The 26,548-nt window shown below is 39.2% G+C and overlaps 2 protein-coding genes across 2 annotated transcripts in view; both read left to right on the top strand.

Annotated features, from left to right (window-relative positions):
* LOC132856544 (synaptopodin) overlaps positions 1-8,136 on the top strand; it is a 30,182-nt gene extending 22,046 nt beyond the window's left edge. The window contains exon 4 of the mRNA XM_060886114.1: positions 3,492-8,136. Coding sequence (XP_060742097.1) covers positions 3,492-4,406 — 915 coding nt within the window. The 3' untranslated portion in view covers positions 4,407-8,136. The remainder of the gene's footprint in view (positions 1-3,491) is intronic.
* A 7,937-nt stretch (positions 8,137-16,073) lies between these two features.
* The window catches only part of tspan17 (tetraspanin 17), a 33,153-nt gene continuing 22,678 nt past the window's right edge, over positions 16,074-26,548 (top strand). Inside the window, exon 1 of the mRNA XM_060886194.1 lies at positions 16,074-16,543. Coding sequence (XP_060742177.1) covers positions 16,457-16,543 — 87 coding nt within the window. The 5' untranslated portion in view covers positions 16,074-16,456. The remainder of the gene's footprint in view (positions 16,544-26,548) is intronic.

Raw genomic sequence — 26,548 nt, 5'->3', positions numbered from 1 at the left:
TATAGTTTATTTTCCCAGTTTGGCATGGCGAAGCAATAACCATCAGGTGGTCTGATACATAAGGCTTGGCATCAGAGAACCATTTTAAGTCTTGTGGACTATGGTTTCTACTAGGGATGTACCGATACCACTTTTTCTCTTCCGATCCGAAGAGATCCGATAACCATACCGATACCGATCCGATATCTGTGTTCTTTTCTACCTTTAAAACAAACAAATAAATAATGTATAGCTATTAAGATTTATTTCTTTCTGGCAAAGAAATACTAAAATGCCCATATTACTGGATGAAAAATGAAAACACAAGAAACCTTTAAAAAAGTATTAATGCAGTAGCAAACAGTACTTTTAACAGTTAGTGGTATAACAATCTAAACCATATATACTACAATTATTAAATAAAATTATTTTCTGAAGAAAAGGCAATATTTTAAAGTGACTCTTAAATTAGAACTCTTGAAACACAAAGCAAACTGTATTAAACAGTAAACCTTGCACCCAAATGAGCGACATGTTTAACGCGCTGAGGTAAATGAAAAGGGCGCCTGCTAAACTTGTCTGTCTGTCGCAGGCGGCTGTGCAACATATTTCCTATAAAATTTATTATATTTATTTTCATTAATGCAATTTAATATATAAGTGTATTTTTCTTATAAGTTTAAGCAATAGTCTATGATGTTTGCTGTTCATTAATCGACCACCACGGGTATCGGCGTCGGAAGTAAATAAAAAGTGGGCGTGTCCTGTCCCACCCACATATAACGGTTCCGACGCCCATGGATTTCAGGAAGCAGGATCGTGGTCAATGCTGTAGGTAAAACGCGGAATGGAGTTTAATTTATTAGGGCATTCCTCAAGCAGAATGGATTCGACTGGCGGCGCTCTGAAAAGTAATATAAAAAAAGACATATGCGCTGAATAGAGACGGTAAAAGTGGGTGGGTCCAATATTATTGGTCTTAAAAAGTGGGTGGGTCCTGTCACGCCCACATATAATGGTTCCGACGCCCATGACCACAGGTATCGGATTTGGATCGATCACGCACCACCGATACCCGATCTACTCAAAATGCTTGGATCGGTGCCGATACCGATCCAAAATATCGGATCGGTACATCCCTAGTTTCTACTAAATTTGCATCTTATTTTAGGACGTGCTAAATTGAAATATATTTTAGCTGAAAATGAAGTATGTTTTCTTGCTATTTCTTTCTAGACTTTTAGGTTAGCCTAAGCGTACAAGGTTCCTCTAAAGCACTTTAGCAGATGGTGTTTCTGGTTTATGATCTACGATTTGTAATTTAATAAGAGCACACAGACATGAAAGAAGGAATAAGCAGACTCCCTCGACATCTTAACATCTTAACCGTATATTTGTAATTATGCTGTGTGGTTGCTTGTGAAATGTAGCTGAAAGACGACAGAATTAGTCTAGTTTTAATAAAGCAATGAAAGAATAATTCCATATAAAGTTTATTTCTGCATGTTTATATGACTGGATAGAGGCAGACAAAACAAAACAGTTAGGTTCATTAGAGATACCGGGTTCTAAATTTAAAGTATTTTCTTTTCTTCTTTATTTCACTGCTCTCTGATGTTTTCTTTTTCTTTCTCCTTGATTAAAGCTCAACCCAACCTACACTTTATGGATTCTTTGTCATTTTCACAATGTTTTAATATTCATTTAGGTCGTGTCCACACTAATCCGGATATATTTGAAAACGGAGTTTACGTCTAAAAACGTTCCGCGTCCACATTATCATTTTCAAACGCTTTCCAAAAGTTGCTCATCCACACTGAAATGTATGAAAACGCTTACATCTCCCTACTGCGCATGAGTAAAGCTTCGACCTGCGTCATTTCCGCTAGGCGTTTATTTACTTTCGACTGCATCACATGACTAAAAATGCGTCATAGTATTCAAAAGCCTCCGTCTTCACAGACCGCACTAAGACGCGAAGACGGCGTTTTCAAATTTATCCGCTTTGGAGAGCGTCTGGGGGAGGGCACGGTGGCTTAGTGGTTAGCACATTTGCCTCACACCTCCAGGGTTGGGGGTTCGATTCCCGCCTCCGCCTTGTGTGTGTGGAGTTTGCATGTTCTCCCCGTGCCTCGGGGGTTTCCTCCGGGTACTCCGGTTTCCTCCCCTGGTCCAAAGACATGCATGGTAGGTTGATTGGCATCTCTGGAAAATTGTCCCTAGTGTGTGATTGTGTGAGTGAATGAGAGTGTGTGTGTGTGCCCTGTGATGGGTTGGCACTCCGTCCAGGGTGTATCCTGCCTTGATGCCCGATGACACCTGAGATAGGCACAGGCTCCCCGTGACCCGAGAAGTTCGGATAAGCGGTAGAAAATGAGTGAGAGTGAGTGAGTGGAGAGCGTCTTCCAACAGCTACGTTTTCGTTGACTTAAAACGCTGTCTCAGTGTGGACGAAAGGCCAAAACGGAGAGAAAAATATACGTTTTCAAACGAAAACTTATTAGTGTGGACATGGCCTTAACCTCTGAATTATGCTCACTGTTTTGTATTGTTTTGAATCTATAAAAACTACACATCACCCACAAAAAAGATTTGTGTACAATTTGGCCTCCCTCATCCAACCCTCATGTCATCTGTGCATGAAAGTCAAGGCTTAAAGTTATATTTTGGGTTAATCGTCGTTCTCATAACTAAATCGACGAACCCTAGGGAAGAACCCTAGCTACCCTAACTACTGAACCACACAGGCCAACCCTTGGCCTTGTCCTCATATGATATGATGTAAATGTTTTCTGGAAGTGAAAACCTACCCAAGAGGCTCTCTTCAGAGCAAATGAATATCTCAGCAAAGGTTAGTAGCATTAACTGTCTGCATGCTTGTAACCTGAAGAAGACATGCAAGCTCACTTTGCAAGAAAACTGAAGAGAGGAGAATAAATAGAGCCTGCTATATTTACCTAGAATGCTCCAGAAATCCGGCTATACCTTGCAGTTTCAAATTCTAAATGGTTTTATGGATGGCATGTATAATTAAGGGCTTCCTAATCCTTTTAAAACATTGAAGCATGGCTTCTGGTTGGCATGCACGTTAAACCGTATTTAAACACATGGATATTTGGAATCGTTTTTTGTTTTTGTACTCGGATGAAAATACGAGCTTAGTCTATAATCGGTATTATCAAGATTAAACTTGCATGGGTAACTATCAAGCCCTTCATTCGTTGTGTCAGTTTTACAAGATGGAAGACCCTAAAATGTCATGTCAAACTTTAGGAATTGCACAGAGCAATGACAGCTTTGACTAGACTTAATCTTCATCATGCACCCTTGTCCCTGTTGTTCCTGTGGTTTGCTGTGATATTTCGTTTGACTAAATTACTAAATCAAAATTTTTGGACGCACTTGCCTGCAAGGACTTCAGTTACATACTGTAATGTATGTCTGTTTAACAGGAACAAACATTTTCAGCTTACATATTTATTCTGACAATAATATTATTTTTCCACCAACAGGGCAAGGAAGGTTCTCCAACTGCACCACAGTTGAACAGCCCCAACAGCCCAACGCCTTGGACACCCAATGTGTCCCGGCGTCTGTCTAGCACAGACAGGTCTCCAGGTGCAGTGTGGACACCCAGCAGCCAGCACAACTCTCTGGTAACCTCCCCACCACCAAGAATCATCCATAACCCAATCAACTCTGTTTCTTCTTCACCACCACCACCAAGGTCAATCCATAATTCCACAACATGCTCCCAAAATTCAGGGTCCATTCATAATCCGGTCACTTCCTCTCTAACACCACGTTCTATCCAGAACCTCATTAGCCCTCCCCCAACCCCAAGACCCTTCCATAGCCCAATTGCTTCATCCCCAGATCCACAGTCTCCCAGCTCCTCCCCAATATCTAAACCCTTCAAAAGTTCTGTCTCCATTATTTCATTGTCCAGGCCAACGAATAACCGCACAGCTACTACACCTGTATCTCCACCTTGGGAAACCAGGTGCCAATCCCCCAGCCCTCTTCAAGACACCAAGGCCAATCACCGCCTCCTAGCCAAAAACATCATCAACGCAGCCAAGCGGAAAAACAGCCTATCGCCCGGGGCTCTAAGTGGCCATGGTCTCCTTATGTCTCCAGTAAACAATACCATTTTGCCCTTTGAGACCAAACCTCAGAGTCCCTTTCAGTCTCGCTCACTAGGTGCCCAGTCACCCACATTCACTAGCCCCCCTGCTACACCCACACAAATGGTCCGGTCCCCTTTGCGCCTCTACACTACTCGGTCTCTCACTGATTCAGATGCTTCACTGGAATCAGAAGACTCTGGAATGCGTTCTCCTGGGGTCCGCAGCTACAACACCTGCCCTCGTGGTTGGTCTGGAAGCTTGAGGCTCAAACGAGGTGGGATGTCGGAAGACCTGTAGGTTGGAGACATAATGTAGAATGGAATTTGGACTTGAACCGTGGTTATCTGTTATCCTTCTGTCACTTACTTACCTATAGAATTTCATTTACTACTTGATTCAGATATAACATCTGCCTACGCTTTTTGCCATTTACAATGTTGGAGAATGTTTTTATAGAAACCAGAAGGACAAGAAGAGTACAAGGCCTAAAGGATTACGGATTACGTGTCTAGATGACTGATCTTACTTAATACATAAAAATATGACAACTGAAAAATGTTTCTGATTTGGGTTGGAACTGAACACCTCAGGCCAGTCAGTTGGGTTGGTGACCACTGGACAATAGGGAATGGACAAGAGAATGAACAGCAATCCAGGGACCAGATCAACTGGACAGAAGAATTGACTACAACCTAGGGACCATACAAAACGGACCGCGATCTATGAATATATATGGATCGGATCAAGGACTATAATCTTGGGATCTAAGAAAACAGACTACAATTTAGGGATCATAGAGAATAGACGGAGAATGGACTACAAGCAAAGGGTCGTAGAAAATGGACAGGAGAACGGAACCACATACAGAGATAATAGAAACTGGACAGAAGAACGGACTACATTTTAGGGATCGTGGAAAATGGACCGTAGAACTAATAACAACCAAAGGTTCACAAAGAATGGATGGTAGAAAGGTTTATAATTGTGGAATCTTAACGAACGTACCATAATCTTGAATTACATTCGAGGAATACTGAAGGACAACGGTAGATTATATAACGGATAAAAAAAAAATGGACTACAATCAAGTAATCTTGGAGAATAGTTGAAAGAATTGGCTACAAAATGGAGCAAGAACATTTCCAGTTTCATTCCAAACTGGCCTTTATATTCTGAATGTACAGTAATGCTGGGGACGTTTGGGATTCGACCAACACTCGTGTTGTATGATGTTAATTTGCTTGGATTTATACAGCAATAATGAACTTTTATTCTTTTAATCAGTGGTATTCATTCTCAGTCTGGTTTCACTTTCTGCACACAGTTGTTTTTTTTTTGTTTTTCATATTCTCTGCTCTGCCACACCTGATTCCACTCACAATGGACTTGACAATGGGAATGAGTGGAACCAGGTGGGACGAATGAGGTTAAAAACACTAGCATGTGCAAATAAAAATGAAGCCCAGACCTGGCACTGAATACCTCTGCTTTTATTGCTTTGCACCTGACTGTTTTTTCTGGACAAACTGCACATTACATCTACTTACATTTATTTAACCAAAGACTTTTTAATGGCTTCTGATGACCAAAGAAATGTTTGACGTGCGAGTATCTTAGAAGCAGTGTTATTGTTTTATCGGTTTGTTCATTTCGCCTCGTTGACATTTTGTGTCCAGTGTCGATTTGAGATCATTGGAGTCGAAGGTATGTAGTTTACTGGGAGTGTTTGTGGTTTGAGACAAACGTAGAAGGAACGGATCGGCACGAAACGCCTGAAAGTAATTTCTGAAAGGTTAAAACTTCTGAGAGTTTTGTTAATGAGAACTGATTAGGTTTAATGGCAATGTTTATGTCTATGAATTAGATTACGTGCTATAAAAGCAGTATCCTGATCGGTAGCTGACTTTAAAACATACATGTAATTACCGAACTGAACATTTAGCAAACAGTAATAAGAATTAAATACAAAATACCCGGTGGATGAATAAGTGGCGATTTGGAACCGGATCTAATTCACAGGTTAGTGTATGCAGACTCTTACTTGGTACTTAAACAGAAGGTTTGTAGTCTTGTAACGGAAATAAGAAAGGCAAAATGTATGCGATTTAACGAAAGCAGAGATAGTAGGAAGCATGTTAGAATTCGAAAGATGTGAAAATACAGGAAATGCTTTGACAAAGGTGGAAAAAATGTAAGGGACTAAAGCATCTACACATTTGTATTAGCTTTGTTTTTAATTATAAAATGATTTTTTTTCAGGTTTCAAAGGCAAAGGGAAGTATTGGAAGAAAAAGAAATGACCTCCTTAGATCATTTTGTGTTTAGGGGTGGACAAATTAAGAATTCATTGCCTTACCCATCAGACATGAAGAAGTTTCAGTGTGCTGCCCATTAGGCTAAAAGCTAGCTATCGTACCGTAGTGACGTATAGTTAGCTAGTTAAGTAAATTCAGACAGACTAAAGGAAGTGAACTGTTATGTGAAAATGTAGCAGATTTTTGGATTGAATATACAGTATGAGCTGTGTTGCAAAGTCTGGCTACGTGTTTATTTTCTATCTATATGATTAACCGTAAGGTGAGAGCATGTAGTAAGAGCTCTTTTAGCGCTAAGTATTGCTTCGTATGTAAATCAGAAATAGGGTTTATTTTCTGTATCTGGGTCAAGTTTCCTAAAAAGCACTGCAGCAAAATAATACGGTTTAATGATCGATTGAGCATCACATTAAACATTCTGTCTTCTGCTTAAGATGATTTTGACTATGTGATGCTTTTGGGAAACTGACAAGAAATTTGCTTGTCCCAGGAATCCTGTGATAATGATTTATCTACCCCTGGTATCATTTCATCCTAAGGAATACTTGACCCCCAAAAAAAAAAAAAACATGGCTAGTGAATGTAGATACCAAATATCACACTGCACCACACCGTTTTTGTAAATGCTAACTGACTTTTGTTCATCAATAAGAATGTTACTATTTGAAGTACCTTTTAGGGTCATTAGACATTGTAATGTTATGGAGAAATCAGCAGTTTTAAGTTTTAAAACATATCGTCGCTGTCGGGCGGAAACCTCGTATGTCCAAATTTGGTCAATTTCATATTTTTTCACATATCGATGCTATCGGTCAGTCCCCACGTGGGTCTGTTATTTTTACAAGTTATTAACCAATCTAAAGTCTTGAAAATAGCTTGAGCGCAAATCTCATAACTCCATTGGACACTTAAACTGTCCACCTCTTCCTCACTCCGCGGGAGAGCTTCACGGCATATTTCTCCTCAAGAAGAGTCGCAACGAATCAACACGTCTTCTGAGGTAAATGTCTTCAAAACACTGGGCTCAAAGAAAAAAAAATCTTGACCCCCGCTAGTTCTGGTGCTCGTCTGAGGACAGGAATTTAGCGCAAGACAATCCACTGCAACGCAGACTAAACCCTGTGCACTGCAGATAAGGTACGGCGTTTTTTTAATTTCCTGAAAAATAACGGTTTTGGAGATACGAGGTTTCCACCTGACAGCGACGATATATTCTTTTTTTTTAAATAAGCAAGATCAATTTTTGCACTTTTTTCTTCTAATCTGAAACATGCACAGATACACAGAAGGAACTGACACTATTACAGAGCCTCACTTTCCTCACAGCAAACTGCTGGAGGTGTGAAACATTCGAAACAGCATCGAATCCCATCAGTGCATCTCACCTCAACGCACGCAGAAGCGATTCTTCTCCGGAGCCGTGACACTCTATATATCAGCACATCGGCAGATTGCTGAGTCGTCACTTGCACATACACTTGCCCTGAGTGACAGGAACACCAGCTGCTGGGTGACTTGGCACCTCAGACCAGGATAAGGTCTCAGTTTTTCATCCCCTGTAAAACCGACCCTCAGCCTTCACATGCACTTCTTCTAGCAGTTAGTGTTTTATTACTTTTTTTCTATTATGGATATGGATATGCAACCAGCATCTATTTTTGCTCTTATAAATACTGTGTAATTTATAAATAAATAAAAAGATTAAAAGGTCAGACTTTCTTTATTTGCTGTTTGAAATCTGACATCACTGACACTGAAGACTCCTTCCGGTAAAGTTAAATAAAACGTTTCATCACCGAAAGATTCATGACTTTAAATACAATTATATTCATGATCAAGTCTTAAATTATGGGAAGTTTCCAAGGTACAAGTCCCACCGAACGAGCCGTTACTATAGAAACGATAACGTATTAGAACGAGCGAGTTAATATAATCCTGCATCTCCGCATTACAGTCAGAATACCTACTGACCAATCAGAATCAAGGATTTTACTAAGCTGTGGTGTAAGAGATATTATTATCATCGACTATAATTATTATTATCAGATCATGTCATCATTTTATCGGTTGTTTATTGAAAAATAAATAAATAAATAAATGGTTGCACAATCTATACAAATTTTGCTGGTGTAAGATATTCATAGAAAACCACACTGACACACACACACACACACACACACACACACACACACAAGCAGTGTATTACTTCAACATTAACGCTTCACTATCACTTCAAAAACCTAACAAAAGATTACACACACACACACACACACAGAGTTTGTCAGCACATTGCACACGCTCTAGATATAATCTTCCAGCGTTTAATAACAGCTCAATTCTCTGCAGGTGACTGACAGCTAATCACAGCTTCTTCTTTTTTTCTCAACACCATCATTATACTTATTATAATTAATTATGATCTAATTATAATTATGATCTGAGCTATTCCAGTCAAGTCACGTCAGGTGAAGCTGTTTCTCGTCGTTACTCTATTTCTGTTCCGCTTACACACTGGAATTAAATGCAGCTTATACACAAGACAACAGATCAGTATTATACCACTGGAGACACTCGTTGTCATTTAATAGAAAATAAGATGGAGGGAAAGGTGTAGCAGGGAATGATATGGACTGATAGTAGAGTTAATAATCACTATTACTAATCTCAGCAACATTACTCCAGCTTATACACTGTGTCACTGCTATATATGTATCAGTGATTCCATAGCTGCAGAGTGAAGTTACACAACATAGGTTTACCTGATTACACCAGGTGTGTGTGTGTGTGTGTGTATATATGTGTGTGTCTGTGTGTGTGTGTGTCTGTGTGTATGTGTGTGTGTGTGTATGTGTGTGTCTCTGTATGTGTATGTGTGTGTGTGTCTGTGTATGTGTGTGTGTATGTGTGTGTGTGTGTGTGTCTGTGTATGTGTGTGTGTATGTGTGTGTGTGTGTGTCTGTGTGTGTGTGTTTTTTGTATGTGTGTGTATGTGTGTGTGTCTGTGTATGTGTACAGTATGTGTGTGTGTATGTGTGTGTGTGTGTCTGTGTATGTGTGTGTGAGTGTGTGTATGTGAGTGTGTGTATGTGAGTGTGTGTGTGTGTGTGTGTGTGTGTGTGTGTGTGTGTGTGTGTGTGTGTGTGTAAAATCACATACTTCTGATCTTTCCAAATCTATGTAATGTAGGAAACAAACAATCACAACAACAGATAGACATACATAGATAGATAGATAGATAGATAGATAGATAGATAGATAGATAGATAGATAGATAGATAGATGGATGGATGGATGGATGTCTATCTATCCCCCACCTCGGACTCTCTGACAACATCACATCATGCTCAGACCTGCTTACAGACAGAAGGTAAGAGTCACCAGACCAACCAAGAAGGAAGTACGTGTGTGGCCAGAGGGGGCGCAGTTCGCCCTTAAAGACTGCTTTGACACAACAGACTGGGACATCTTCAAGGAAGCAGCAACTTTTATCTACCACACAGACAGGAATATACTGAGGCTTTTACTGCTTACATCTCAAAATGCACTGATGATGTCACACACAGGAAACCATTACTATTCTTGCAAACCAGAAACCATGGCTGACAGGAAAAGTGCACAGGCTTCTCAGGGCTACAGTAGGTACATAGGACGCAGGCCTGGCAACAGCAAGAGCCAACTTGTCCTATGGAATCAGGGAAGCAACACCACAATACAGCAATAAAATATCTGGACATTCTAACAACACCAGAGACACACAGATCCTCTGGCGAGGCATCCAAATGCTAACAAACTATAAACCCCCACCACGGACCTGTGACAATGACATATCTTTACTTAACAGCCTCAACAAATTGTTTGGCTGATTTAAGACCCAAAACAGTACACTGGCACAGAAGTTCCTAGGGGTACATATCTCTGAGGACCTCTTCTGAGTGACAAACACCACATCGCTGGCCAAGAAATCCCAGTCAAGCCTCTATTTCCTCTGCAAACTTAGGAAGGCAAGAGTCCCACCTCCCATCATGTGCTCCTTCTACCAGGGTACCATTGAGAGCATCCTCACAAACTGCATCACTGTGTGTTACGGGGGCTGCACTGCCTCCTGTCGAAAGACTCTGCAACGCATAGTGAATGCGGTCAACAAGATCATCTGTGTCTCTTTGCCCTCCCTTATGGACATCTTCCACACCCCCCTCAACTGCTGATATTATCATACAAACTCTCTGTATTGCATTGGCAATGTAAACACCAGAGATGGGGGACTCCAGTCATACGACTTGACTCGAGTCAGACTTAAGTCGCAAATTTGAGTCTTAAGACTTGCTTGACAAATATTAAAAAAAACTCGACTTGACTTTGACTTGACGTTCATGACTTGAGACTTGACTCAGACTTAAGTTTAATGACTCAGAGATGGGGGACTCGACTTGACTCGAGGCAGACTTAAGTCACAAATTTGAGACTTGAGACTTGCTTGACAAATATTAAAAAAAAAACCCGACTTGACTTTGACTTGACATTCATGACTTGAGAATTTATAAGGGAAAGAGAAACGGTATTTCAATTACTACGTACTTCTGCACATATGGTGGCATTGACAATAAAGAACCTAGAACCTTGAACCTAGATAGATACTTTATTAATCCCCACTGGGGAAATTGGTTTGCCGAACATAGTCACAAAGGATCAAATATATAGAAATAAAATGAATACAGTAAAAGAGGTAGATACAAAAATTTACACTGTACAAAACTTTGCAAAATATAAAATGTTTGGTCTCTACTGCCTTCTGGAGGCTGGAATTGGTCACTCCAGCTTCTGTTACACCACATTGCTGCTGCTAAGATGGTAATTGTGTCAATTTGTGTCAAATCAGCTTAACAGAAAATAAAGAAATATAGTACAAAAGTTTAATATTATACAAAGATTAATATAATACAAAAATTATAATATTATACCAGACTGAAAAGTGAACCGGTGGCTTAGTGGTTAGCACGTTCGTCTCACACCTCCAGGGTTGGGGGTTCGAATCCCGCCTCCGCCTTGTGTGTGTGGAGTTTGCATGTTCTCCCCGTGCCTCGGGGGTTTCCTCCGGGTACTCCGGTTTCCTCCCCCGGTCCAAAGACATGCATGGTAGGTTGATTGGCATCTCTGGAAAATTGTCCGTAGTGTGTGATTGTGTGAGTGAATGAGAGTGTGTGTGTGTGCCCTGTGATGGGTTGGCACTCCGTCCAGGGTGTATCCTGCCTTGATGCCCGATGGCGCCTGAGATAGGCACAGGCTCCCCGTGACCCGAGGTAGTTCGGATAAGCGGTAGAAAATGAATGAGTGAGTGAATGAATGAATGAAAAGTGAACCTCATCCTCATTTGGGTGACACTGAAGAGTGTGATTATAAACTGTTATAAACACCAGAGAGTGTTATTAATGTCCTTTCTACAGTCAGATAAAGTCCCACAATTGTGTATTGATTAGTAGCTTGTTGCAAGTGGAAAGTGAAAAAATAGTAAACAGTAACGTTCTGTAACTTCAACAACTAAGCTTCATGTTCACACTAGAATGAATGTCCTGGTTACACAGCTGAACATTTTGACCTTACAGTACACAGTTATAGAAGGGAAATGATTTATAATCTCACGCTCTGGTGTCACCCAGATGAGGACGATGAGGTTCCCTTTAGAGTCTCTAATGATTTCTTCCTCATATCGTCTGAGGTTGTATTTCCACACCACCGTCACCTCTGGCTTGCTCATTAGCGATAGATAGATAGATAGATAGATAGATAGATAGATAGATAGATAGATAGATAGATAGATGGATAGATAGATAGATAAATAGGCAGACAGACAGACAGACAGACAGACAGACAGACAGACAGAGAGAGATAGAGATAGATAGATAGATAGATAGATAGATAGATAGATAGATAGATAGATAGATAGATAGATAGACAGACAGAGATAGATAGATAGATAGATAGATAGATAGATAGATAGATAGATAGATAGAGATAGACAGACAGAGATAGATAGATAGATAGATAGATAGATAGATAGATAGATAGATAGATAGATAGATAGATAGATAGATAGATAGACAGACAGAGATAGACAGACAGACATAGATAGATAGATAGATAGATAGATAGATAGATAGATAGATAGATAGATAGACAGACAGACAGACAGACATAGACAGACAGACATAGATAGATAGATAGATAGATAGATAGATAGATAGATAGATAGATAGATAGATAGATAGATAGATAGATAGATAGATGGATGGATAAATAAATATTGGATAGATAAATACATAGACAGATAAACACATTTTATAGCTATCATTAACATAGCATTATATTGCATTATAATTTAAGCACAAAATAACGTCTTTTTTTTTTAACAACATCAAATCCTGTCTTTTAAACTCTTTGGTTAAAGTTTACAGCTCTGTTTTGTCTTTGCTGAAGGCCCCGAGCCACAAGGGGGCGCCGTAACACAGTACAATGTCACTAATAACATATTTTGTCAATCAACATATTTACGTGAACCTTTTTGCACTATATTAAGTTTTATCCCCACTTTAACTGACTTTAATGGCACTTGTGACTATGGCTGTGTCTCGATCAGATCTCTAGTTCAAACTGAGTCATCAGTGTCTGTGTGTAGTGAATCAGGATCCTTACCATTGTCCTAACTCATGTACATTATATACTGACTCAGTACCTATAGAGCTAGAGAGCTGATTGAGACACACCCTGTATCTCTGTCTTAAAGCAGTCAGTCTAGCCAAAACTGGTCCAACAATAGTAGAAATGGCAGAAGACAAACCGGAATAATCACGTTATCAGAATCAGAATCAGAATCAGGTTTATTGGCCAAGTGTGTTTATTTGTTGATTTGGTTCCAGCTGTTGGTGACTCTTAAAAGTACAGACATAACTATATGTCATCTGTGTCATCTGTGGAGTCCTTCAAGTTTCTGGTCATTACCATTTCCCAAGACCTGAAATGGGAGTCCAACATAAACTCCATCATTAAAAAGGCCTAGCAGAGGATGTACTTTCTACATCAATTAAGGAAGTTTGGTCTGCCACAGTGGCTGTTGGTGCTGTTCTACACTGCAGTCATTGAATCTGTCCTGTGCAAATACATCCATCACCATCTGGTTTGGTGCAGCAACAAACCAGGACAGGAACAGACTGCTACGCAGAGTAAAAACAGCAGAAAAAATAATTGGTACCCCCCTTGCCCACTCCCTAGTACTTGTACCATACAAGAACCAGAAACCAGGCAGTAAAAATCACTACTGACCCTTCGCACCCTGGACACAACCTCTTTCAGCTCCTCCCTTCTGGCAGGTGCTACAGAACTTTGTTTACTAAAACTGCCAGACACAGGAACACTTTCTTTCCCCAGACAATCACCCTGATTAACAACTCACCATAATTATATTCCCTGCTTCATATCTATAAGTACTGCATTATCAGGACTATCAGTCATCACATCATCTGTATATGTTACACACACTACTGCTGCTGTATATTGTAATATATATAATACTATATATAATATATAATACTCATACTGTCTATATTGTATCACATCGCCTGTATTGTCTTGTATAATATAGTGTATAGTACATGTATAGTATATCCTTGTCTTGTACAGTGTATAGTATATGTATACTGTAGTATATCATTGTGTTGTATAGTATAGTGTATAGTATATGTATAGTATATCCTTGTGTTGTATAGTATAGTGTATAGTATATGTATAGTATATCCTTGTGTTGTATAGTATAGTGTATAGTATATGTATAGTATATCCTTGTGTTGTATAGTATAGTGTATAGTATATGTATAGTATATCCTTGTGTTGTATAGTATAGTGTATAGTATATGTATAGTGTATCCTTGTGTTGTATAGTATAGTGTATAGTATATGTATAGTATATCCTTGTGTTGTATAGTATAGTGTATAGTATATGTATAGTATATCCTTGTGTTGTATAGTATAGTTTATAGTATATGTGTAGTATATGTATAGTATATCATTGTGTTGTATAGTATAGTGTATAGTATATGTATAGTATATCCTTGTGTTGTATAGTATATGTGTAGTATATCATTGTGTTGTATAGTATAGTGTATAGTATATGTATAGTATATCCTTGTGTTGTATAGTATAGTGTATAGTATATGTGTAGTATATCCTTGTGTTGTATAGTATAGTGTATAGTATATGTGTAGTATATGTGTAGTATATCATTGTGTTGTATAGTATAGTGTATAGTATATGTGTAGTATATGTGTAGTATATCATTGTGTTGTATAGTATAGTGTATAGTATATGTATAGTATATGTGTAGTATATCATTGTGTTGTATAGTATAGTGTATAGTATATGTATAGTATATGTGTAGTATATCCTTGTGTTGTATAGTATAGTGTATAGTATATGTGTAGTATATCCTTGTGTTGTATAGTATAGTGTATAGTATAGTGTATAGTGAATCCTTGTGTTGTGTAGTATAGTGTATAGTATATGTATAGTGTATCCTTGTGTTGTATAGTATATGTGTAGTATATCATTGTGTTGTATAGTATAGTGTATAGTATATGTGTAGTATATCATTGTGTTGTATAGTATAGTGTATAGTATATGTGTAGTATATCATTGTGTTGTATAGTATAGTGTATAGTATATGTGTAGTATATCATTGTGTTGTATAGTATAGTGTATAGTATATGTGTAGTGTATCATTGTGTTGTATAGTATAGTGTATAGTATATGTGTAGTATATGTGTAGTATATGTGTAGTGTATCATTGTGTTGTATAGTATAGTGTATAGTATATGTGTAGTGTATCATTGTGTTGTATAGTATAGTGTATAGTATAGTGTAGTATATGTGTAGTATATCCTTGTGTTGTATAGTATAGTGTATAGTATATGTGTAGTATATCATTGTGTTGTATAGTATAGTGTATAGTATATGTATAGTATATGTGTAGTGTATCATTGTGTTGTATAGTATAGTGTATAGTATATGTGTAGTGTATCATTGTGTTGTATAGTATAGTGTATAGTATATGTATAGTATATGTGTAGTGTATCATTGTGTTGTATAGTATAGTGTATAGTATATGTGTAGTGTATCATTGTGTTGTATAGTATAGTGTATAGTATAGTGTAGTATATGTGTAGTATATCCTTGTGTTGTATAGTATAGTGTATAGTATATGTGTAGTGTATCATTGTGTTGTATAGTATAGTGTATAGTATATGTGTAGTATATCCTTGTGTTGTATAGTATAGTGTATAGTATATGTGTAGTGTATCATTGTGTTGTATAGTATAGTGTATAGTATATGTGTAGTGTATGTGTAGTATATCATTGTGTTGTGTAGTATAGTGTATAGTATATGTGTAGTGTATCATTGTGTTGTATAGTATAGTGTATATTATAGTGTTATTTATGTCTGTACTTTTGAGAGTCACTAATAGCTGGAACCAAAATCCATGTGTGTTCTAAACCTGATTCTGCTTCTGATGACTTTTATTTTGAAATGTGATCAAATCGCGGCCACGTTGTTTTTTTTTTTTTAATGTCAAACCCCTCCTCCCTTCCCCTAACTTCCTTAGGCTTGTTGTATCCGCGCTCGCGCCGCTTTTTAATGGCTTGCTGGAAGCTGAAATTTTCTCTCAGTCCCAAATCCGGTTAAATAACAAACATTATTCTCCCAGCAACACGTTAATGGCAGCGTGTCGCAGGAAATGAGCGTCACCCAGCGCCGTGTCATGTATATATTGTGAGCGCGAGCGCTAACCGTTAGATTGTTGTTATTGTTGTTGTTGTTGTTGTTGTTGTTAGCTAGCAGCCAGGTTGCTAACTAGGCTAGCTAATAATGGATTCCTGCCTCCCTAGCTAGGGTTTATAAACGTTTACCTTGTTTATTTTGTTCTAAAGCTTTGTTGTTTATTGAGTAAAGTCAAAGCGAGCTCTTTAGGGGGTTTATTTTGGCTCAGGATGAGTAGAAAACATCACCATTACAAAGGAGCTGAAGTGAGCTGCTGCGTCAAATATTTCCTCTTCGGCTTTAACATTATATTTTGGGTAAGTAATAAAAGTTATTAATTTTCTACATAAATCCGTATAAATATCTCACTGTTGTGCTGCCAGGTCTTTAAATCACCTCAAAGTGTGGATGTGATTCACTTACATTTGCTCTTCATTTATCATTCTTCTCTTTTTATTATTATTATTATTATTATTATTATTATTATTATTTTATTATTATTATTATATTGTTTAATTATTATTTTAAATTATTATTATTATTATTTATTATTTTATTATTATTATTGTTATTATTATTTTATTATTTAATTTCCTTATTATTTTTATTATTATTATTATTTATTATTATTATTTTTAATAAAAGGGGGGCACGGTGGCTTAGTGGTTAGCATGTTCGCCTCACACCTCCAGGGTTGGGGGTTCGATTCCCACCTCCTCCTTGTGTGTGTGGAGTTTGCATGTTCTCCCCGTGCCTCGGGGGTTTCCTCCGGGTACTCCGGTTTCCTCCCCCGGTCCTAAGACATGCATGGTAGGTTGATTGGCATCTCTGGAAAATTGTCCGTAGTGTGTGATTGTGTGTGAATGAGTGTGAGTGTGTGTGCCCTGTGATGGGTTGGCACTCCGTCCAGGGTGAATCCTGCCTTGATGCCCGATGACGCCTGAGATAGGCACAGGCTCCCCGTGACCAGAGGTAGTTCGGATAAGCGGTAGAAAATGAGATGAGATGAGATTTTTAATAAAAACATTACGTTAGACTTTTTAATAAAATCAATATGTGTATTTAAACCAGATACAAGATTAACAACTTCTTATAAAATCTACAAATATATTTCCTTTTTTTTTATTACATTCTGTAACGTTTAATATAAAACACACAATTGTTTATATTTTTTTCTTTTTCTCTATAATCCTGCCCTGTGTTTATTATTTATTCTATGTTCTGTTTTTCTACCTGTTTATAGTTTTACACACTGCTTTAGTTTGTGTACGGTCCTTAAAGAGTCTTTAAAAAAGCACTGACTCTGGAGACTCCTTTAGTAAATGTTAAATAACTGTTTTCTCAAAAGAACGCTTTCTCGTTTTTATTTTCTCTGCTGTTACTATAGAAGTGATAAAGTACTGGGATAAAATCCTGTGACTTGCAGAGGAGCTTCTGCTTTAGAAACGTCCTTCACATCAACACCTTCTAACTGATCGAGGAATCCGACGTCAATGTGGTGTAATAGAAAGTAATTAGAGTCCCTGTGATCAAATCTGAAGTTTTGTGATTTTTAATTAGAAAATGTTCACTTCAAGGTTAACTTTAGGCTAAACTACTCTGTAGTAGTGATGACAGGTGGTGAAGGGGTATGAGAGGTGGTGAAGGGGTATGAGAGGTGGTGAAGGGGTATGAGAGGTGGTGAAGGGGTATGAGAGGTGGTGAAGGGGTATGAGAAGTGATGAGAGGTAGTGAAGGGGTATGAGAGGTGGTGAAGGGGTATGAGAAGTGATGAGAGGTAGTGAAGGGGTATGAGAGGTGGTGAAGGGGTATGAGAGGTGGTGAAGGGGTATGAGAGGTGATGAGAGGTAGTGAAGGGGTATGAGAGGTGGCGAAGGGGTATGAGAGGTGGTGAAGGGGTATGAGAGGTGGTGAAGGGGTATGAGAGGTGGTGAAGGGGTTTGAGAGGTGGTGAAGGGGTAGGAGAGGTGGTGAAGGGGTAGGAGAGGTGGTGAAGGGGTTTGAGAGGTGGTGAAGGGGTAGGAGAGGTGATGGAGGGTTAGGAGAGGTAATGAGGTGATGAAGGGGTAGGAGAGGTGTTGAGAGGTGATGGAAGGGTAGGAGAGGTAATGAGAGGTGATGGAGGGGTAGGAGAGGTGATGAGAGGTGATGAAGGGGTAGGAGAGGTGATGAGAGGGTATGAGAGGTGGTGAAGGGGTAGGAGAGGTGATGAGGGGGTATGAGAGGTGGTGAAGGGGTAGGAGAGGTGATGAGGGGGTATGAGAGGTGGTGAAGGGGTAGGAGAGGTGATGAGGGGGTATGAGAGGTGGTGAAGGGGTAGGAGAGGTGATGAGGGGGTAGGAGAGGTAATGAGGTGATGAAGGGGTAGGAGAGGTGTTGAGAGGTGATGGAGGGGTAGGAGAGGTGATGAGAGGTGGTGAAGGGGTAGGAGAGGTGACGAGGGGGTATGAGAGGTGGTGTGAGTGTTATGAGAGATTATTAATCTTTATTATAATATTATGATAAATTTGAATAGAAAATTTAAGTCCTTTACTTTCTGCCTGGTTATTTCCTTTCTCTTTCTGATTGCACTTCACTAAGCTCTGTTCACACTGGACTAGTCTTAAGGTTTATTTAGTCTTGCTTTTAATTATGTGTTTGTAAGATTGTTGCTGTGTAAATCCTGTGGTTGTCTGGAGCGCTGTGTCAGGAATGAACATGATGTGTGTGACACCAGCGTAAATATCTGGGGATCAGTAGAACACCATGTGACTCTTTATCTCCTACAGGTAGAAAAAAAATTCTGAGTTTTTTGTAACGCAACTTTTTGTTTGGAAAAAAAATCTGTCATTTCTGCGATCACAAAATCCTGAAAGGATTAGTGGACTAACACTAACCGGTTTTGTTATTACAATAAGTGTCTCTTCTGGTTTTTCTAGATTAGCAAATACTTCTGAATGTAAAGTCACAGTGTTTGCTCTGAGACGTACATCATGACACCAGTCAAAACGACAGCAGAAAGTTTGGAAGAGAAACAGATCCTGTTGGTGTGTTAAACGTCGCTGTGCATGACATCACGAACCGTTTTACACTCGGAAACCAGTCGGACTGAAACGTTTTCACTTTGGGTTTAGTATCTGTCACTTTTAATCCTTCAGATATATATATATATAAGATTGGAAAACATGGACGTAAACAATGGATGCAGCCACACGAGGTGAAATGTAACGGAATTATTCCACGAGTCTATCTGGGGATTTTAGTCTCATCTAAATCTGTCAGGTCAGTAAAGGTCTGATACCTTTCCATGGGCTAGAGAGCCGTCACAGAGCCGAGTCTGACGTCACTGTATACGTGTCATCTTTCAACGTTAGCGCAGCAGCGGCAAACAAACACAACATCAACAATGGTGGACGTTGCTTTACTGTTAATGCTCATGGCTTTGTGAACCTACATTAACACCCAAACGCGGCGAATCCAACGTGTACGTGCAGCTCCATGTAATCTGTATAAATGGAGGTTGTAATCGAGAAAGTACATAATGTTATTTTATCATTAACACAAAAAAGTTAGCCTTAGCATGTAGCTACTTACTATCATGTGTGCTGATAATGTATCATATCGCAGTAAAGTAAAAGTGTATTAAACATTAGTATACTTAAGGTACATTATCAAATGTGCTAACAGTAGCCCCGCCCCCGGCCCCGCCCCCAGCCCCAACATTATCAAAGGTGCTAACAGTAGCCCCGCCCCCAGACCCGCCCACAGCCCCTGACGCAAGCGGTTCTTAACTCTAGCAACGTTTTGGTGCTACTTAAGAACCACTTTTCCTGGTTCAGAGCCGGTGATTTGGGTGTCGAAAAAGAAAGAACTGATTTTAAATTAGGCTCCGAACCAGCACTCAAACTGCCTCGGTGGAAAAGGGGCAAAGCCTCCAGAGGTTCCTCAAGGTCAGATGTTTGCAGATGTTTTTCAATGCTTATGTTTGAATGCACTGGATTGTAAGGTTAACCTTTAACCTTTACACCCTGACCTGGTGCTCCAAACCTTTCATGAGACAAGCTTTTTGTGAGAGTGCGTGCGCGTGTGTGAGTGTGCGTGCGTGTGTGAGAGTGCGTGCGCGTGTGTGTGTGTGTGAGAGTGCACGCACGTGTGTGTGGGAGTGCGTGTGTGAGAGTGAGTATCATTCGGATATTGTGGTCTGAATGATGACAGTTTGTCAGATTTGGGTGTTTCCACAGTGAGCCTCAGGGTCATTGAAACCGGTTTAGAAAGCACTGATTGTTTAAACACACACACACTTTTTCTCTCTCTCTCTCTCTCTCTCTCTCTCTCTCTCTCTCTCTCTCTCTCTCTCTCTCTCTCTCTTTCTCTCTCTTTCTCTCTCTCTTTCTCACCAGACCATGTGAATACACACTCATGACTGTGGAATGGTTTAATTACACAATACACTGACATGTTGTGACCTGTGGTGTTGATACGCACTGCAGCTTTGTACTTGAATCAATGTGACTATTAACTGTACTGTACACTATACAACAACACTGTACACTTACACTACACACTATACACTTACACACTATACACTTACACTACATACAGTCGTATGCAAAAGGTTCTCTATGGGATTGAGATCCGGGGAGTTGCCTGATCAGCGGATGCAGAATTTTAATGTAATGATCTTTGAGCCACTTCATTATTACTCTTGCTTTGCGACATGGTGCTCCATCATGCTGGAAAATGTGCGGATCATCACCAAATTGCTCCTGGATCATTCGGAGAAGTTGCTCTTGCACCATTCTTTATTCATGGCAGTGTTTTTGGGCAGAAATGTAAATGATCCCACTTTCTTGGTTGAAAAGCAAGCTCACATGGATGGTCTCAGTATGCTTCACTGTTGGCATGAGACAGGACTCATGGTAGTGTTCACCTAGTGTTCACCATTCCTGAGCATGCTCTTCACTAGTGGTGACATGACTCCTCAGGAGGAGATGGTCCTGGTGCTTGCTGGACACTCTGGGACGTCCTGATGCCTTCTCCGCTGCAGTCAAACCTCTCTTGAAGTTTTTGATGATCCAGTAAATGCTTCTTTCAGGTGCAATATTCTTTTTAGCAATTTCCTTGATGTGAGGCCATTTTTATGCAAAGCAATGATAGCTGCACGTCTTCCTTTGAGGGTAACCATTGCTTATGAAGTACCTCTTCCCTTCTTTTATAGTAATCAGTCTGCTCTTAAAATCCAGTCAGTAGTGGGGTGGTATGTGAGAACGTACTGTAGGCAATTAAAACAAGTCGTGCAGCTGCATTTTGGGTCATTTGCAGAGGACGAATTGCGTTCATAGCCCTTAGACCTGCCAGTAGTAGTTTGTAGTAGTAGTAGTCCAGTCATGATTGTCCATGGAGATCAGATCTTTGTGCAGGGATCTTGGGGATGAATCACCTGTTGATCAGCAGTTCAGTTTTGCTGGGATTGAGTTTCAACCGATGAGCCGTCATCCACGATGATGTGTCCGACAGAGGGAGGGAAGAAGAATAAAAGTTAAAGGTGAGGTCTCTGATTTTTGAAAGCCAATGTTGACATTTGAAATCACCAAAACAAACACACCTCTAACCCAAATGTGTCCCACCCCTGTATTTATAGCTCCGCCCACACATACATACGTAACCCAGGCAACTAATGGAAAGAAATGTGTCTTTATCATAGCTGAAGGGAAGAACAATACGATTGCAGATAAACAAACAAGCAAAAATGACACACAAGCATAATCATGTAAAGGACAAAGGCATATCGTCGCTGTCGGGCAGAATCCTCGTATCTCCAAAACCATTATTTTTCAGGAAATGAAAAATTATGAGTTATTAAACATTGTATTGTTAAAGTTATTATACCGTATATTGCTATCATATACTGTTGTGTACCAACATTAACACAACATTTTCCCAAAGTCACGTTTTATCGGAGATACAAGCTTTATGACTTGGGAGCAGGGAGATACGAGATTATGCTGTCATTGATAAGAACATTACGGACACAGACGTCGCTGCTACCAGCAGTGTTCAATAAAGTTTGCGGTCACGTTGAGCCTTTTGACAAGAGAAAAGGCTTCAATAGTTAACCAAAGCTAATGACTGTAGTTACATACATCTTCCTAAACTCTATTTTAAAGGTTTAAGAGCAATAAGTGATGCAATACAAAACACGATAATCTGATTAGGCTGTCTAATAGGTGGAAATTAGTCTAATCTGCTCGCAAACTTACCTTCATGGCTCACAGGTTTCTTTCTGCACAGAAGCATTACAGCTATCGATTTTTAACAAAACAGACCTACTCAAATGTATCTAACCTAACTGTTTTCACTTGTTAGTGTCCAAAAAACAGTGTTTTACATGCACAGTGCCAAGAGAGGCATTGTCTATAAGTAGGCTGACTTAAAGTCAGTGAAATAATAATAAAAACAATCATTTAATAGTGGTATCCAAAACATTCAATTTAATTCAAATATTATATTATAAAAAACATTTTAAAACGTAAATGAACATGTATAATAAGCAGTAATAAATAGATATTTAAAATACATCAATAACAGATAAACATCGATAAAATCGTAGTTAAAGGAATAGTTCACCCAAAAAATCAAATTAATAAAGTTCAAATTATCGTTTCACTACGTTATACGGCATGTTTACGTATAATAACGAGGCAAAAAGCCAGCCAGCTTGCTTAAAGTGATGAGCATGACGGATGAACATAACGGTTTGCCTTGACATTGTAAGATACAATCCTGTCTTATCTGCAGTGCACAGGGTTTAGTCCGCGTTGCAGTGGATTGTCTTGCGCTAAATTCCTGTCCTCAGACGAGCACCAGAACTAGCGGGGGTCAAGATTTTTTTTTCTTTGAGCACCACGAAAATCACTTTCGATATCACTTTAGGACGCGTTGATTCGTTGCGACTCTTAATCTTGAGGAGAAATATGCTGCGCAGCTCTCCCGCGGAGTGAAGAAGAGGTGGAGTTACGAGATTTCTCAGACAGTTGAAGTGTCCAATGGAGTTATGAGATTTGCGTTCAAGCTATTTTCAAGACTTTAGATTGGTTAATAACTTGTAAAAATAACAGACCCACGTGGGGACTGACCAATAGCATCGATATGTGAAAAAATATGAAATTGACCAAATTTGGACATACGAGGTTTCCGCCCGACAGCGACGATATATTAGTTCTGTGTAACAAAGCAAAACCAACATTACTCACCTATCGAGAAGGAAAAAAGCGCCTCGGCGTCTTAAGTAAAGTTGGTCACATATTCACAGATTGGAGTTTCCCGAGTCAATAACTCCTGAGCTAAACGCTGTTACTACACAAAACACGGTTGTAGCTGCGTCTCTACATTACTACGATAGAAAAGAGGTGTTATTTGTGTAGTAACAGCGTTTAGCTCAGGAGTTATTGACTCAGGAAACTCCAATCTGTGAATATGTGACCAACTTCCTGCTCCTTCAGTTCTCTCCAGCGCTGGAAAGCTGATCCTATATTAACACGTCCTACTTCTTACCTTATCGTAAGTCTTTCTTCTCTTTCTTTCTTTGTTTTTATCCTCCATGTCAATGTTAAAACCGCTTTCTGCTAATGTCACACATGCACACTGAACACTCTCTCCACCCATATTGACAAGACACACCCCTTTCTGCTCATCGGCTACACGTTTGTTTTGATTTTTGTTTAGTTTGGCGGCCCAACGCAGTTTTCTGAAGCATTTCTCAAAAATCGGAGACCCCACCTTTAAGTGTCATCAGCATAGCATTGCTAAGAGAACCCATGCGAGGTAATAGCTTCACCAAGAGAGTGAGTATACAGGGAGAACAGGAGACAACCAAGTACTGAGCCCTGTGGGACACCAGTGGAAAGTCTGTGTGGAGCAGATGTCACTCCCCTCCATGTTACCCGATATGAACGACCTTCTAGGTAGGAAGCAAACCATTCCAACGCTGATCCACCAATTCCAAGACTCCTGAGGATGGACAAGAGAGTCTTGTGGTTGACCGATTCAAACTCTGTTAAAAGGTCTAGGAGGATGAGAACAGATGACAGCTTGGCTGATTTAGAAGCATGCAGTGCAGTTTCTGTGGAATGTGCTCCTTTAAAACCAGACTGACTGGAATCTTGGAGGTTGTTCTGTGAGAGAGAGACAGACGGTTGATCATACACAATGTGTTCAAGAAGTTTTGAAAAGAAAAGAGAGAGAAGTGATACTGGTCTGTAGTTACTGATCTCTGATGGATCCACAGCAAGTTTCTTCAGAATGGGAATAACCCTTGCTTTCTTGGAGGTAGTTGGTACATGCCCAGATGTTAGCAATCCACTGATGATCGTGGTGATGAAGGGCAGAAGGTATTGTGAAATGGTCTTGAGCGGAGTGGATCCAGTGGGCAGGTGGTAAGATTGCAAGACTGCATGAGTTGTCAAACCTCTTCCGCTTCTACAGTTGAGAAATGTGACAGTAAAAGGAGTCGGGGAATCCCTAGGTGCAGTCAGTGCAGAAGTGAAACTCTGGCAGAGTTTCTCAATCTTCAAATTGTGAAAGGAAGCAAGGTTCAACAGTCAGGGAGGATGAAGCAGGTGGGGTTGAGTGGTGAAGAGAAGATGAATGTGGAGCTTACAAGTGTCTTGTGCAGAAGCTTGTAGAAAGAAGCCTTGTAGAAGAAGGTCCTGGCAAAAGTCACATCTAAAGAGAACTTGGCCAGGAGTTATACACTTATCACTATACACTTACACTGCTACACTTACACTACACACTCCACACTATACCAGTATACACTATATACTTATACCAATGTAGACTTACACTACACACTATACACTTATACCATTATACACTTACACCATTATACACTTACACTACACACTATACACTTATACCATTATACACTTACACCATTATACACTTACACTACACACTATACACTTATACCATTATATACCTATACCATTATACACTTACACTACACACTATACACTTATACCATTATACACTTACACTTATACCACTATGCACTTATACCACTATACACGTATACCATTATGCACTTAAACCATTATACACTTACACTACACCACTATACACTACACCACTATACACTTACACTTATATCACTATACACGTATACCATTATGCACTTAAACCATTATACACTTACACTACACCACTATACACTACACCACTATACACTTATACCATTATACACTTACACTTATATCACTATACACGTATACCATTATGCACTTAAACCATTATACACTTACACTACACCACTATACACTTATACCATTATACACTTACACTTATACCACTATGCACTTATACCACTATACACGTATACCATTATGCACTTACACTGCACCACTATACACTACACCACTATACACATATACCATTATGCACTTACACTACACCACTATACACTTATACCATTATGCACTTACACTACACCACTATACACTACACCACTATACACTTATACCAATATGCACTTACACTACACCACTATACACTTATACCATTATGCACTTACGCTACACCACTATACACTTATACCATTATGCACTTACACTGCACCACTATACACTACACCACTATACACATATACCATTATGCACTTACACTACACCACTATACACTTATACCATTATGCACTTACACTACACCACTATACACTACACCACTATACACTTATACCATTATGCACTTATACCATTATGCACTTACACTACACCACTATACACTACACCACTATACACTTATACCATTATGCACTTACACTGCACCACTATACACTACACCACTATACACTTATACCATTATGCACTTACACTACACCACTATACACTACACCACTATACACTTATACCATTATGCACTTACGCTACACCACTATACACTTATACCATTATGCACTTATACCATTATGCACTTACACTACACCACTATACACTACACCACTATACACTCATACCATTATGCACTTACACTACACCACTATACACTTATACCATTATGCACTTACACTACACCACTATACACTTATACCATTATACACTTACACTTATACCACTATACACTACACCACTATACACTTATACCATTATGCACTTACACTACACCACTATACACTTATATCATTATACACTTACACCACTATACACTTACACCACTATACACTTATATCATTATACACTTACACCACTATACACTTACACCATTATACACTTACACCACTATACACTTACACCATTATACACTTACACCACTATACACTTATATCATTATACACTTACACCACTATA

Source organism: Tachysurus vachellii, chromosome 14 (assembly GCF_030014155.1).
Source record: "Tachysurus vachellii isolate PV-2020 chromosome 14, HZAU_Pvac_v1, whole genome shotgun sequence".
NCBI lineage: Eukaryota > Metazoa > Chordata > Actinopteri > Siluriformes > Bagridae > Tachysurus > Tachysurus vachellii.
Note: the sequence above shows the minus strand (reverse complement) of the source record. Positions and strands in the feature narration are given on the sequence as shown.